General features: G+C 42.0%; 1 protein-coding gene across 5 annotated transcripts in view; it reads right to left on the reverse strand.

The window, feature by feature from the left end:
• Positions 1-321: 321 nt before the first annotated feature.
• Positions 322-17006, reverse strand: part of CHD2 (chromodomain helicase DNA binding protein 2) — a 178359-nt gene continuing 161674 nt past the window's right edge. For 4 of the 5 annotated variants that reach the window (XM_023220854.2, XM_023220852.2, XM_023220856.2 and 1 more), the window contains 4 exons: positions 16290-16389; positions 13853-14066; positions 8467-8713; positions 3625-3958 (listed from right to left, as the gene is read on the reverse strand). In XM_023220854.2, coding sequence (XP_023076622.1) covers positions 3625-3958; positions 8467-8713; positions 13853-14066; positions 16290-16389 — 895 coding nt within the window. Of the gene's footprint in view, positions 3959-8466; positions 8714-13852; positions 14067-16289; positions 16390-17006 lie in introns of all 5 variants that reach the window. The other variant, XM_023220850.2, reaches the window with a different exon arrangement.

Consider the following 17006-nt stretch of genomic DNA (forward strand, 5'->3'; position numbering starts at 1 on the left):
GCAGGACTAACCCACAGGAATTAACTACGTTTCGGCAACTTAGGGTCCTCCCTCAAGTGCAGACCTGTGGGCCATGGCCTGGAGTCGGCTAGGAAGCTGTTCACCTCAGCAATGGCACACTCAGGAATAGCTTAGATACCTGTGGTGTTAAGGCTTGTACGCGACAATGCAACTGCTCCTGGAGAGAGGGAAATGCAACTTTAAAAGGCTCCACTTCACAAGCTGTCAAAAAATCTGGATGTGACCCAGCAACCGAGGGAAGGGAGAAAAGGAGGCATCTCTAGTCACACAGCTCACACCATAATGCAATGCAACGTGTTAGCCCAATTCTAAAAATCCTCAGTAACACTTTTTAATATACAAGAATCAAAAGTACAGCAGTTTTACAATGTAGGAAAATTTAATACATACTATATAAACAACATTATTTACATCAGAAATCACTAGGACAGTGGCATTTTTCACAAATATAAATTAATTACTGTTTAGTCAACAGGTTTTAAAAGTCCACAATTTTACAATAAAGAAAAACCATCTGTCCCCAGGTGAGTGGGGCACAGATGGCCTAAAGCAGCCTGGACCCTTGGCATGGCTCCCCTCGCCCAACATGGCAGCCCTCAGAGGAGCCGGAAGACCGCTGGTGCTGGGCCTGGGCTGCTGCTCCTGCTGACAAGTGGATTTTGGTCTGTAGGATTTCAGTGTCATTATGTGACTTCCTAAATAAACCGTGTTTGCACCGTGAGGACTGATGCAACTTTCAGACACACCAGGCCAGAATGTCTGCAGCACAGCGTGCAAAGTGTTTGGGCTTCCCTTTGAAGGGCTAAGGAATGACTGAAAGGAGAGCGAGCCCCGGGCTCTGCTGGCACCTGTCTGTCCGGCTCTGAAAGACCGCAGTGATTAGCTTGGGGTTTCATGTGGCCCTTTTCTAAGGCCATAGTGTATCATGTCAACCCTTATTCACGTGCAGGTTTTAGGTGATGCTAAATCCCTCTTCCTCAACCCGTTATTTCTACAAACAATGAAATCTTTCAAAGCCAGGCTCCAGGGAATACCATCCTCACAGATTCCTGGGGCAGCTTCTCCCATTCACAAGTGAGAGAATTTACCTGTGCAAATTTGTTTATTTAAGCATATAATATTCATATTGATTTAAATCGATGAAGAAATGCTTCCTTTTTCCCAACACACTCTTCAAACATACTTCAGCACCTAAACCAGTTGTCTAATGGGGACACTGTAATTTTACGATCAACGTAACACTGATCTGGCCGATACCGCCTTTTGCTACTTCATATGGCACTAACAGTCAGTCCTGAATGTGAACAAAAGGAAGTTCCTTTTTCCTCATGATAAGACATCTTTGGGCATAACTCACATCTATCAGCGACTCGAGAGAAGCCCTGATGACTGTGGAAACCCTGATGGAAATGCAGGGCCTCTGGTGACTCCATTGCCCCTCCTTTCATTCCTGGAGGACACGAACCAACTCTCTGCAGGGGCTCATCTCCTTCCCACCCTATCTCCCATTGCTCAAGGGCTTGACAAGCCAACCTAACCTTCCTCTTTGGCTTGGGCAAAGCAAACATGGGCTAGAGTCAATATGATCAGCAAGCAGCTCCATCTGTGGTTTCCTTATCACTGTGTGGCCTAAGTGGAGACACATGCCCTGCCCTCTCTACTGAGCATCACAGCAGGCCCTCCATGGGAGGACTGTGGTCAGGTGGCTCATGCAGTCACCAGGGCTTTGCTTCAGCGCATGTGTGCTACAAATCCAGGCTGAACCCCAACAACTATGAGGGTTCAGTAAGGTGAGTGGGTCCACTGAGCTCTCAACACAAGTTTTCAGGATCCAGACCCTCATCTGGAAACCGCACAGGCCAGTCCTGCAATGCTCTGTGTAGCAGGAGCAAGGGCCACATCACAGCCACATCTGCTTCATTTGGAGGATACAACGCAGCATGTCTTGGTAAAGGCATTCATGGTGCTGCCCAGAACACCAGCAAGCACTGAAGTCCTCACAAGTTACTTCAGGGAGTTTAATGCTGCACATGCCTAACAGAAGGGTTTTCACCAGCTCTGAGCCTGGACACTTACAGGCACACTGTATGTTCAAGTCAGTTATTCTGTCTCCATCTAGAAAGGCCTTTGGATACTTCAACAATACTGGCAAGCTCCACTGAGAATGGTAAAACTGAAGGCCTCAGCATCAGTAAATTGAAAAGAGCCTGCTTAATTGATGCAACCAACTTGCTTCCTAAACCTGACTCAGTTCAACTCTAGTGTGATTCTTACTATCTATAGCTCAAGTCACTGTGTCTTTGGATGCTCCCTGTTTGGGAAAAAGTTTAACTTAGGTCTATACCTGATTATATTCTAAGAGAAACTGAATTCAATTCTAATGATCTCCAACTACAGTAGAAACTTGTTCACCACAGGTACTTATTTCCATCTGCCCACCACATGATGTGTGATTCTGTCCAATCTATTTCTTCAAGCTGTGCAAAGGGAAGGAAAATGCAGCAGGAAGTGTTGACCTAGCCCAATACTGAAAGTTTCCCCCACTTGCTGGCACTACTGAACCCCACATTAGAAGCCTGTTCACTGCCTGCACCAGGACCCCCACCTTTGTGATTGCCAGCAACAAACTGGTCAGCAGGCCTGCCTCTGCATCCCCTTCTCCAGGTCCTGTAGTTTTCCTTCTCACCATAGGAATCAGAAATCCACCAGGGATTCCAGTTCTCTGGCCACACTACTCCCCCCCCCACCCCCCCCTACTTCTCCCTCAGCCTACTCCCCAGTCAAGTAACACCCATGCTGGAGTCAGTGTTGCCTAACTCACAGTACTCAAAAGTCATCCAGAGCGACCTACTTTCCCTGGCACAGTGGGGAAAGGAGGCCCACTCTGGAGACCAAACCTCTGAAATGTACAAAGACAGTGTGGGAAAATTAGTGTTGGCAGAGAGAAAGCAGTTGTGGAAGCTGTTGCCCTCTCTCTACTTCCCCACCCCAACCCTGCCCACAGGTTTCACATAATGAGGCCGAGTGTATCATTTCTCCCAAGAACACATGTGAGGGGTGTACCTGCTCCCCTTCAAGTCCTATGCTTGTCCCCACCCACTTGCCCCAACTCCCCACTCCCCATCAGCAGCATCCATCATGTCAGAATGAACCAAATCAACCAAATCACACACTGTAACATCAGGTCCCAGCAGCCTCCATGCACCAGTTCCTGCCCCAGTGACGCACTAAGGTCCTGGGAACACTGATTCTGGCAAGAAAACATTCATGACTCTGAAGATCCCTATTCCTTGACTGGGGAAACACATCCCAGTGAAGCTGGTATACACAAAGTCAGCTCCTCCTTCAAGTGCCCATCAAAGTGGGAGGCCAGAACTAGGCTGGAATGGGATGGGCTGCCAAAGTGCAGGAGTGGTGACCCAAATCAGAGCTGGACCCAGTGAAAGGCCTCCCATTCCTTGAAGTGCTCCTTCAGCCAGTGAGTTGACAGCAGCAGCGTGTCCGAAACTCCACTTACTGGTCTAGATAACTGGCTACTGTAGGATCAGACCAAAAATATCCACGTGTTTGGTGACTCTTACTCTCTCCTTTACGAGCTGTCCTTTATGTTTTCCGAACATTCCAGTTATAATCTGGGTTGTTTTTCTGTTCTAGTGATCTCTCCAAAGGAGACCTATGATCCAGGGGTGACTTGGAATCATGAGGAGATTTCTGAGAAGGGGGTGAGCGAGGATCTGAGACTGCAGGGTGCAATGGGGGTAGAGGCTGTTTATATTCCCCCAGTTTGTCTGTGTGGAAAGAGCGGTAATGGTCTGAGGGTCCCTGGCCATGGTAGCCCATAGGGGGGCGGTGATCAGACATTCGTCGGAAATCCTGCTGGTGGTAATTTTGAGGCCTAAATTCTTCGGATCTCCTCCGCTTGGAGTCATGATGGTGCCTGAAATAGAGATGCAAGAATTAGTCGAAAGACTGAAGCCAAATTCTCATCCACTTCTCTTCACCACCCACTTGGCTCTTCCTCATATACTCATATTCAAGGACACTTACAAACGGACTCAAGGACAAATGCTCACATTATCAGGAATCAAAAACATTAATAACAAAGAGTCATTTTATACTTACTAGCATAACACATCCTATGAAATAAGCCTCAAGTGTGCAGTGACACAAGTACACACTTGATGGCTTTGCAAACTCACTCCCTTTAGGAAAAATCTGGTAAGATCCATAAACATTTCCATATTCCTGGACCCAGCCCATGAGATAAAGAGCCACAGAAATTATTTTGTAAGTTATTAATAACACCATCAACCTAAATATGCAACAAGTAAGTGACTAGTTAATAAAATTCTCTTAAAAATCAACTCAGTGTGAACAGTATTAAAATTTTTAGCTTGGACCATGGTAAACTACTCATGATACCATTAAAAAAGGAACTAGTAAAACTCAACAACAAAAACAAATAACCCAACTCAAAAACAGGCAAAGGATTTGAACAGACATTTCTCCAAAGAAGATATACAAATGGCCAAAAAAACCATGAAAAGATGCTCAATATCATTAATCATTAGGGAAATGCAAATTCAAGCCCACAATGAGACTACTTGACACCCATCAAGATGGCTATATTCATTAAAAAAACAAAAACAGGCCGGGCGCGGTGGCTCAAGCCTGTAATCCCAGCACTTTGGGAGGCCGAGACGGGCGGATCACGAGGTCAGGAGATCGAGACCATCCTGGCTAACACAGTGAAACCCTGTCTCTACTAAAATACAAAAAAATTAGCCGGGCGTGTTGGCGGGCGCCTGTAGTCCCAGCTACTCGGGAGGCTGAGGCAGGAGAATGGCGTGAACCCGGGAGGCAGAGCTTGCAGTGAGCTGAGATCAGGCCACTGCACTCCAGCCTGGGCGACAGAGCAAGACTCTGTCTCAAAAAAACAAAAACAAAAACAAAAACAAAACAAAAAACAAAAAAAACAGGAAGTAAGTGTTGGCAAAGATAAGGAAAACCTTCAACTCTTATACATTGCTAGTAGGAATGTAAAATGGTTCAGCCATCATAGAAAACATTTTGGTGTTTCCTGAAAATGTAAAGAATATGACTAACAATTCCACTCCTAGGTCCATATCCAAAACTGAAAACAGGTAGTCAAGTACCTGTATACCAATCTTCACTGCAGCATTATTCACAATAGCCTAAAGATGGAAACAACTCAAATGTCCATCAACAGATGAGTGGATAAACAAAATGTGGTATATCCATACAATGAAATATTATTCAGCCATAAGATGGAATGAGTACTGATGAATGAACCCTACCATATGAATGAAGCTTGAAAACATTATGCTAAGTGAAAGAAGCTAGACACAAAAAGTCACATATTGTATGACTCTTTCTATATGAAATGTCTAGGATAGGCAAATCTAGGGAGACAGAATGCAAACTGGTGGTTGCCAGAGGCTGGGGAGAGGGAATAATGGGGAAGGATTATTTAATGGTTATAGAGTTTTCTTTGGGTGATGAAAGTGTTTTGGAACCAGACAGAAGTGGTGGCTGCCCAATATTATAAATGCACTAAGGTCATTCAACTGTTCGCTTTAAAATAGTTCCTTTAAGTAATATGAATTTCACCTCAATGCAAGAAAGAGAGGGAGGAAGAATTGAGCAACTTCAAGTTCCAGTCAAAATGGAACAACAAGGACTAGATTTACCCTCCTGCCTGAAACAGCCAAAAGGGACAAAACGTATAGAACAGTGGTTTTCAGGACACCAGACATCAGGCAATGAACAGTGATCTCTGAGGAATGGACACTAATGAAATGAGCCTTTTAACTGCTCCTGCTCACTATCATGAGATAGTCCTCAATCTGTGACACAGGAAGAAGGAAACCCAGAAAGACACCAGCTGGCTTCCCAAGGTGAGGGATGGGGAACCAAGGTGGCCAGAGTTCATAGGACATGGCATGAGAGAAGACAGTTCTGCAGAGAAAGAAGTTTGAAGATCTATAGAGGATTCCCAAGTATACAGCTGAATACTGCTTATGATGTGTATGTGGGGAAACTACCCAAGGCCTGGGAAAAAAACACCCAAAAAGACTAAAGATAATAGTGCCCTGTGCTCACAAAGAACTGGCATCATGCCTGTTGCCACCAGTCACACCAAAGACCTCCAGATTCAAGAGGCACTAGTGATATGGTTTGGGTATGTGTCCTCTCCAAATCTCATGTTGGAATGTGACCTCCAATGTTGTAGTGGGAGGTGTTTGGGCAGATCCCTCATAAATGGCTTGGTGCTGTCCTTGTGATAATGAGTGAGTTCTCTGAGTTCATGTGAGAGCTGGTGCTTTAAAAGAGGCTGGCACCTCCTCCTCTCTCTCTTGCTCCCTCTTGCCATGGGACACCTACTCCCACTTCACCTTCCACCATGAGTAAAAGCTCCCTGAGGCCTCTCCAGAAGCCAACCAGATGCTGGTGCTATGCTTGTACAGCCTGCGGAACTGTGTGCCACATAGAACTCTTTTCTTTATAAATTATCCAGCCTCAGGTATTCCTGCAAAACAGACTAATGCAATTGGGTAGAGTGCAATGAGGCTCCTCACCTTGGGGGTGGGCAATCAGCCCTTGACTGAGCAATGCTCTGGTTCTACCTAACGAATCTTAACAGCAAGACCTGAAAGAAGGAAACTGCTTCCAAATAACCTGCAACTCATAACAAAGCTCCAGAATACTTACAGGAATACAGAAATATCCAGCACCCAATAAGGTAAATGTTACATCTGTCATCTGACCAAAAATTACTAGGCACAGAAAGCACCAGGGAGCAAGACCCACAGTGAGGAGGTATCAACTGAAACTGACCCAAGTGGTAAGATTCGCAGACAAGGATATCAAAACCATCGTTACATCTGTGTTCCAGGTTTTAAAAGGTTAGAGACAGAACATATATATATATAAAATATATGTGTGTGTGTATATATAATATATATATAGACCCAAATACAACTTTCTGAACTTTTAGAGATAGAACTACAATGTATAAAATGCAAAGTACACTGGATGGGCCTCACAGCAGTCTTGATATTGCAAAGGAACGTATTAGTGAACTTGAAGAGGTAGCAATAGAAACTATCCACAATGAAACACAGAGAAAGCATAATTTTTAAAAAGTCAACAGAATACAAGTGAGCTGTGAGACAACTTCAAGCAAGCTAATATAGGTGTAATGAGAATCTCCAAAGAAGGAGAGAGTGGGGAGTCAGAAAAAATATTTGAAAAAGATTGTAAAAATTTCCAAATTTTATGGAAACAATAAACCTACAGATCCAAGAAGTTCAAAAATTTCCAAGCACAAGAAACCAAGGAAAAATACACCAAGGCACATCATAATCAGTGATTTTTTTAAAAGGAACATTACGTAAAGACAAACAAAGATAAGGATGACAGATTTTTCATCACAAAACAATGCAAGTACATAGCAGAAGTATATCTTTAAAGTACTGAAAGAAACTGTAAAAATAAAAATGTATACTCAGCAAAAACTGCTTTCAAAAATGAAGGCAAAATACATTTTCAGGCATACATACAAACACTGAAAGAATTTTATCACCAGCAGAAAAAGTCCTTCAGGCAAAAGAAAAGTGAAACCAAAGAGAAATACAGACCTACTAGAGGAATGCAGGGCAAGTGCCCACTGGGTCCAGACAACAGAGAAGGGTGGGAGTGAGGGGCAGACTCCTAAGAAGGTGGCGGTTACTCAGCTACAGCTCTCTGCTAATGCAGCCTGCTGTTACCAGTTCTTCCAAAAACAAAGCAGGACTTTGAGACATGTATATGAAATTTTCCCACTTTAAATTCAAGGTACAGTGCAAATGATGCACATCATCAGCCCAGGGAAAACCAAAGCTGCTATGAGGTTAAATTATCCAAGATTTGAAATTAGGAAATACAGATAAAACCTCTTTAACCCTCCCTGGACTTGCTACTCTCACAATGTAAAGCTCTGACTCATTGTACTACCGGTGGTATTGTACTGAAGGAAAGAGGGTGCAGCTTCGAAAGGCTTCAACTCTTCAATTATGGGCTCGTGGCAGGTAAGGACCACGGGTTGGTACCCATCTTGGGATCCCTGACACCTAGTGTGGCTGACAGCCTCGCACAGAGCTTAATACTTTTGGTTGCTGACTCCAACATTTTATGGCGACCACTTGACTTGATTTCCTCAGAAGACGGCAGAAAACTCTTTTCCTTCACAGGTGAAGTGTGCTCCCTATGACCCAGAAAATAAAACATAAAACCTATAACTAAGACATGGGATTCCCTGTGGCTGACACACGATGAGATCTCCAGTCATTTCATAGATAAATACATTCATGTATACGTCACTTTCTCCCTAGAAACAGCTCCTGGCAAAGGTGGGCACCTGGTGTCTCACAGCCTTTCGCATACCTGTCATAATAATCTCTGTGTCCCCGGTGGTCTCGGTCACTGCTGTACTGGTCATAAGGCCTCTTTCTGGACATGTTGTTGGGTCGATAGCTTCCAGAACGGTGGGCATCCATATGTCGCCGGTCCCCATAATGGTGGTCTTTGTACCAGTGCTGCTCATACTGATGGTGCCTGTCGCTTCCCCATGGTGGATTGTTATTGCCACCACCATAGTTGAACTTTCTTTCCCTCTGCCAGTCTCCTCGATCTGCAGGAAAAGAAAAGAATGATCTGACAACTGCAAGAAATGGACGAATTTCACTTTCACTACAATTTTTTTTTTTTTTTTTTGGAAATAGAGTCTTGCTCTGTTGCCCAGGCTGGAGTGCAGTGGCACAATCTTAGATCACTGCAACCTCCACCTCTTGGGTCAAGCAATTCTCCTGCCTCAGCCTCCCGAGTAGTTGGGACTACAGGCACCCGCCACCACGCCTGTCCAATTTTTGAATTTTTAGTAGAGACAGGGTTAAACCAGGTTGGCTAAGCTGGTCTCGAATTCCTGACCTCAGGTAATCTGCCCGCCTCAGCCTCCCAAGATGCTGGGATTACAGCTGTGGGCCACCACGCCCAGCTTTATTTTTTATCTTTATTTTCTTCCATACTAATCTTCTCTGTATTGTTCCAATTTTCTTAGGTATGCTGCTGAAATAAGCACTACTTTGCTGAAGTTCCAAATGAAAGTCTGACACATGTTATATACAGACATTAAATTTCTTTCTTCTTGGTCTTGTTGCTGCTAACATATCAGTAATGACTCCTAAACATTCTTTCCAACAAGATTTTAAGGCAAAATTTACTACTCCTCTCCTTCTGAAATTTTAAGAACTACCGCTTTTCACTCTCCATACCTGTTTAACCTTCCAATCTGTGGCAAACTCTTAACATCGAAACCAAACTAATTCAGAAAATGATACTGCTGAGTTTCACAGCTGCAAGGTAATATCCTCTGGTTATACATCTAATGTTTATTTCACCTGCTGGTACCTGCTGTGCCTGATCTCTGAAAATCTCTCCAGACTACACTCACTGATTCTATTATTCTTCCCTATTATGCACACACACAAAAATGGACCACCTCCTATAAAAAAGTAATTTCTCTAACTTTGAGCTTGGATCAGTGTTCTGTCTCTTAAGGATAAGGCCAGACTATAATCCTTTTAACTTCTGTAGCCTGCCTTTTCTCCTAAGGAAAAGAATCACACTCGCTTGAATCAGAAAATGTAGTGAGGACACAGAAGTCCAGGGATGGAGAGTTAAATTGTGGCTACCAAAATATCATGTCCACCCAGAGCCTGTGAGTGTGAAAAAATTTTACCTAGGTCTTTGCAGATGTAATTAAGTTAAAAATCTCTAGATGGGATCACCCTGAATTTAGGTTGGGCTATAAATTCCAGGACAGGCATGCTTTCAAAATAAAGGCAGAGGGAGATATGACAGGCTATGCATAGGAAAGGCTATGCAAACATGGAGGCAGAAATTGGCATGATGCACCTATGAGTTAAGAACACCAAGAACTTCCGGTAGCCACCAGAAGGCAAAAGAGAGGCACAGAACAGAGTCTCCCTCGGAGCCTCCAGAAGGAACCAACCCTAATGACACCTTAATTTTTAGACTTCCTGGTCTCCAGAAATGTGAGAAAAGAAATGTTTGATGTTTTAAGCCACCTAGTCTGTGGTACTTTGTTATATACAGCCATAGGAAACTAATACAGAGGACTAACCAAAGGAACCTATGACCTCACGGAAAAATCCATCTTCTGTCTGTAATTATGTTAAGATCAAAGACATGCTACCAAATAAATGTCTCTACTCATTTTGCTGGCCTTCTAGCTTTTTTCTACAGAGTTGAAGAATAACACCATTAAGGAAGTGCCCAGCTTAGAAAACTGATAGCATTAATATGATGTACAGTCAACCAGTGGCTTAAATTCATTGCTGATCTGGGCAAATCAGATGAGAGTACCACAAAGTAAAAAACTTTTGACTATTCACCCTAAGAATTAACAAATAACATAAAAAAGAGACACCTTCTAAACATGCAAAGGATCACTTGAAGATGGCTTCAAATCAAATGAGATCTCTAACAGGATATCAATATCTGTGGTTTTATAGAGATGTTTAAAACTCAAGCTAATTCATTGTTTCTAGAGTAAATCAAACAGATTTTCTTTCTTCTTAAACTTTCTGTGAGGTAAATCACAGGTTACAAAGTATTGAGCTATTAAAAAGATGGGTGAGGAATCCAAAGTTTAAATAAAAGAATGCATTTAGTAAGAAGTTATTTTAAAGGATTCAGAATATAAAGTAAGTGATATCATATGAAAAACACAGAAACAGCCTAATACTAGAAAAAAGCCAGTATAACTAATGCAACTAGGTCTAAGAACAGGGAAACATTTCCCAATCATTCTGCAAAGTCATTAACTGTTTTTCCCTCAACAAAATAGTGATGAAATAATTTTGAACTCAGATGTTTAAGATTACAGAACATAGAACTTATGCTTCCAGGCAGGGTAGCATGTAGCAGATTTACATCCTGCTAAAAACAATGAGAAAGGGAAGATTAAAAAGAACGTGTTTAAGGCCAGGCACAATGGCTCACACCTGTAATCCCAGCACTTTGGGAGGCCGAGGTGAATGGATCACTTGAGGTCAGGAATTCAAGACCAGCTTGGCCAGCATGGTGAGACCCTGTCTGTACTAAAAATAGAAAAAAAAAAAAAAATTAGCCCGGCATGGTGGTGTGTGCCTGTAATCCCAGGTACTCGGGAGGCTGAGGCAGAAGAATCGCTTGAACCCGGGAGGTGGAGGTTGCAGTGAGCCAAGATCGTGCCGCTGCACTCCAGCCTGAGTGACAGAGACAGACTCCATCTCCCCCGGGAAAAAAAAAAAAAAGTTAAAGGCATCAAAGAGCAGCTAAGGCAATGAGGACTAGAAGGACTAAGATTCCACAGAGCAGAAAACCTCAGAGATAAGAGATGACTTCTGTCACCACTGAAGAGATCTGTGATCCTGAGCACCAGCAAGAGGCTAAGGATCTGGGTCTTTCCCAGGCACGGACCACTGCTGGAGGAACAGAGAACCTGCAGAGTGGGTTTCCAGATTATTTTTGAAAAGGTTATAGCAATTCACTTTCTTAGCAATTGGTGTGTATTTCCCTTTTCAATTTTTGATGATCTGAATGGGTAAAAAAATTGGTTAACCTATTGTTGCTTTAATTTATATTTCCCTAGTAGCAAGGTTGGTCATCTTGTCATATTGGCCATTTGAATTTTCTCTTTTATATGAACTAATTCATAACTTTTGCTCATTTTGTTTTAAAACAATGGATAAGCTCTACAGAGTTAACCTTTTCTAATCGAATTTCCAAAATTTTAATTCAATATGGATTCCTTTGAGTTTTGTTTCAAAACTGCAATTTTTGTTTTGTTTTGAGACAGTGTCTCACTCTATCGCCCAGACTGGAGTGCAGTGGTGCAATCCTGGCTCACCGCAACCTCTACCTCCCAGACCTAAGAAATTCTCCCACCTCAGCTTGCCAAGTAGCTGGGACTACTACACCATTATGCCCAGCTAATTTTCGCACTTTTTAGAGATGGAGTCTATGTTGCCCAGGCTGTAAAAAATTTTTCATTGACAATTAAAAATTGTATATATTTATCGATTACAATGCAATTTTTAAAATACATATACATTATGGAATGGCTGAATCAGCCTAATTAACATATGCACTACCTCACGCACTTATTTTTTGTGGCAAGAACACTTAAAATCTCCTAGTAATTTTCAAAAATATAATACATTAACTATAGTCATCATGTTGCACAACAGATTTCTCAACTTATTCCTCATATCTAACTGAAATTTTATCTCTGTTGTTAATGTCTTCCCAATTCTCCCCTGACCTCCAACCTTGGTAACTACTGTTCTACTCCCTGCTTCTATGAGTTTGACTTTTTCAGATTCCATATATAAGTGAGAATATGCAGTTTTTCCTCTTTCTGTGCCTCTCTTATTTCACTTAACATAAATGTCCTCCAGATTCATCCATGTTGTTGCAAACGACAGGATTTCCTTCTTTTTAAAGCTGAATACTATTTGATTGTGTATATATACATTTTCTTTATCCGCTCATCTGCTGATGAACACTTCAGATGATTCCATATCTTGGCTATCGTAAATGATGTTGCAATGAATATGTAAGTACAGGTATTTCTTCAACGTAACTAATTTCATTTTCATTGAATGTATACCCAGTAGTGGGACTGCTGGATAATATGGTAGCTCTATCTGTGATTTTTCTGAGGCATCTCTACATTGTTTTCCATAATGGCTGTACTAACTTACATTCCCACCAACAATGTGCTAGGTTCCCTTTTCTCCACATTGGCAACCCTTATCTTTTGACTTTTTGGTAATAGCCATCCTAACAAGTGTGAACTGACATCATGGTTTTAATTTGCATTTCCCTGATGATTAGTCATGTTGAACATTTTTTCATATACCTGTTGGCCATTTGTATGTCTTCTTTTGAGAAATGTCTATTCAGGTCCTTTGCCCACTTTTCAGTCGAGTATTTGCCTTCTTGCTACATAAGGAGTTGAGTTCCTTACACAGTTTGGATATTATCCCCTTATTAGATGTATGGTTGGTAATATTTTCTCCCCTTACATAGACTGTCTCCTCACTCTACTGATTGCCCATTTTTCTATTGTTATTGTTTTGTTCTCAATTTACAAGAGCTCTTTGAATATTATCAGTTTTAATCATTTAACTGCCATACAGAATGTAAACTTCTCCCTCAGTCTTTTTCGTTTGTTCACGTTAGCTGGGTTCTTCTTTATCTGAAGCTTAAATAATAGTCCTGGGGCCAGGTGCGGTGGTTCATACCTATAATCCCAGCATTTTGGGAGGCTGAGGTGGGCAGATCACATGGGGCCAGGAGTTTGAGATCAGCCTGGCCAACATGGCAAAACCCTGTCTCTACTAAAAATTTAACAATTAGCCAAGCGTGGTGGTGCACATCTGTAATCCCAGCTACTCAGGAGGCTGAGGGACGAGAATCGCCTGAACCCAGGAGGTGGAGGTCGCAGTGAGCCACTGCACTCCAGCCTGGGTGACAGAGCGAGACTCAGTCTCAAACAAACAAACAAAAAAATTGGGATCTTTATTTCATGCTTTCTCTCATTAAGAAAAGAGAGGACAATAAAGTGTAAGAAAAGAGAGGACAATGAAGTGTTAGAAGAAAATAAAGCACAACAGTCCAGCCACTGTCTGTGGAAAATGAAACGGCTATGTGAATTTTTTACTTTTTGGCACCTTTTTAAAAACTCCACTTAATGACCTACCTGCATTACTGAAGTGTCTCTTGTTGGGGTGATTGTAGTTATCTCTTGGGTGTCCATGCATCTGTGGGCCATGGGAGGCAGGCAAATGAGGCTTCTGAGGGTGAAGGTTGTGTGAGGTATGGGACTGAGATATCAGAGAGTCCCGGCTGGAGCCTGAGGCCTCTGGACGAAATGGTTTCTTACCCCCAGTCACGTCATCTTTCTTCTTTTGCTCCTAAAGAGTAAAAGGAAACCAAAGAAGCTCAAGATCCCAGGCTTAATTCCCCAGAGAAGAATAAAGGCTATCACCTCTAAATAGCTCCCTCTTGTCCTTCTTAACTTTTGAACTGCCGTTCACTACCTCCTAACCAAAAAACGCTCATAAATTCCACTGTTAGGCTATTTGCTGGGGGAACTCAGTGGAATTTATGCTGAGTTTGACCATCACTGCTAAGTACCTGCAAGAACACATGCATACACCGCTAGATGTCACTGTGCAGGGCACTGTACAGGTGCCCAGGCTGATGGCACTCTCAGAGGATCATCTTGGACCATGTAAAGCCAAGACTACCAACTTTCCAAGGCTAACCGCAACAAAAAACCCTCCACTGTTCAGTGGGAACTAACTCCTAAGCCAAAGTCATCAAGCTAAATATCTGAATGTTGGAGTAACATTATTCCTTATCACACAAGTCAAATGTTTGATAAAAAAAAAAAAATCACAAAATAAAAAGAATAAAGTGACCTAAAACCTAACCAGCAAGGGAATTACTGTTAATAATTTGGCACATATTTTTTAAGCTTCTTTTTGTATTTATATAGAAGTTTTTAAACAAAAATATTTGGCATTCATTTTTCACTTAATGTATAAGTCTTTCCATGTAAATACTTATTTCTACAATATTATGTTTAATGATTGATTAGTACTTCCCAATATGGATATATCATGAACTACTGAGTTTTGTTTTTTGTTTTTTTGAGACAGTCTCACTCTGTTGCCCAGGCAGGCATTCAGTGATGCAATCTCAGCTCACTGTAACCTCTACCTCCTGGTCTCATGCAATCTTCCCACCTCAGCCTCCTGAGGGGCTGGGGCTACAGGCATGCGCCACCATACCCAGCTAATATTTGTAGTTTATGTAGAGATGAGGTTTCATCACGCTGGACAGGCTGGTCTTGAACTCTTGGCCTCAAGTGATCCACCCCCGCCTCAGCCTCCCAAAGTGCTAGGATTACAGGCATGAGCCACCATGCCTGGACACACTGAATGTATTTCTGATTGCTGGGCTTCCAAGTAATTTCCATTATAAACATGTTTAAATCTCTATCTCCTTCTCAAACTAAATTCCTGGAAGCAAAACTGCATGCTTTAGTCTTAATAAATCTTGCTGAATTCTCCTCCAGAAAAGTTGTGACAATGTATACTCCCACTATTAGGACACCACCATTTTTGTTATTCAACTTATACTCATTTCTGATCCCTAAATGAATGAAGTCTTTCATTATTATGTGTCCAACTTCAGTCCCTCTTCCTAATTTTCACTCCCTTCTAAAGGGCCTTTCCTAACTATTTCATTCCCTCCAGGGCCTTTCCTGACTATCCTTTTATAGATTTTTTATAATGCTTACTAGTATATGATTCCTGTATGTTACTGCTATAACATATTCTTCCACGTAAAATTAAACTATAAATTACTTGAGGGTGCTGCTTCACAGGCCAACACAGCACTGGGCACAGCGTAACAAATACTCCTGAGTGCCTCCCTGTCCCCAGCACCATTCTATTCCATTCTATGTGCTGAGGACATAGCAGTAGATGAGAGACACAAAATCTCTGCCTTCATGGAGCTGACACATTAGTGGAGGTGGTATTTAATGCTCACAAATTGAACCAAATGTCCAACTTGGGTACAGCCCATGTGGCAAGTCAGCAGATACGCAAATGGGCACACCTACACAAGGAGCATTGCCTCTGCAGCCTCCTCCATTTCACTTTTGCACCTATCCCCCTACTCCAAAGGACAGGCAACTTCTAAGCACCTCTCACAAGTGAATAGCAGGACCCCTTCCATACAAAAGCTGGAAGGACACCATGCAGATGGTCCAGAAAAGAAGAGAAAAAGTATTTTCTGCCCACCACCCTATTACTTCCTAGGAGCCACATTTATAAGCTACCATAAGACATGTACAGAAGAAAAATGCACATGTAAGAAAAAACCTGGTGAACAAATGATTCTAGGACATAAAAACACAGGGTAAACACTCTTTGTCAGAATTTCAACAATGTTAGGCTCCAATACATTGGCTATTTCACCCATCTGGTCTTATTGTTTGACTATTAGCACCAGCAATAACCCATGATTCTGTGACTATCTCCCTGTGGAAAAACAACAATTAAGAGATTTTTCTGTGGAGTTGGTATTTGTTTGTATGAATTAGGATTGCATTTGTACTTTACCTCCTCTTCTTGAGACCTTTTCTTATGAGCCATCTTGTATAACTTATGCAGTTTTCGAGCATCAAATTCTGTAAACTTGGAAACAAAAATCCATAAGTTCCTAAAAAGAAAAATGAACAGTTCTGGTGAATTACAGAATTAGAAAAGCAATTTTTTATTATCTTCATGGATGGCAAGCTAATAAATTTTGCTGTGGTATATTCCCTAAGCATAGAAATTAAATTACAGAAATATTATTTCAAGTGTTTGCGTTAATAATACAGTAAGTCTAACTTAATGTTGTCAATAGGTTCTTGGAAACTGCAACTTTAAGTGAAACAAAACCAATTTTTTTTTCTCATCAATGTTACAATGAAACAAAGCTGAAGGAAACAATGTTATTTGAGGACTTACTGTACACCTTTATATGGTTCTGCCAAAATAGTATGACAGAGGGATTTAGAGACTAAGGCTCTGTCAGTACCTAAAACTCTTCTGAATTTATATCATGACATCCCGGACTCCAGTCCTTTAAGTTTTCCTTCATTTTCTGGACTCTACCACAAATCCATCAGCATGACTATCTCCCAGGTTGTGGCCTCCATTCAGTCGGTCATCTCTGTGTTACTGCCCCTCCTTCCTCCCAGTTGTCGCCACCATGACCTTTCACTTATTCCTTAAAACTCTCAGTGACTAGGCCGGGCGCGGTGGCTCAAGCCTGTAATCTCAGCACTTTGG

This window comes from Piliocolobus tephrosceles, chromosome 6 (assembly GCF_002776525.5).
Source record: "Piliocolobus tephrosceles isolate RC106 chromosome 6, ASM277652v3, whole genome shotgun sequence".
Classification (NCBI taxonomy): domain Eukaryota; kingdom Metazoa; phylum Chordata; class Mammalia; order Primates; family Cercopithecidae; genus Piliocolobus; species Piliocolobus tephrosceles.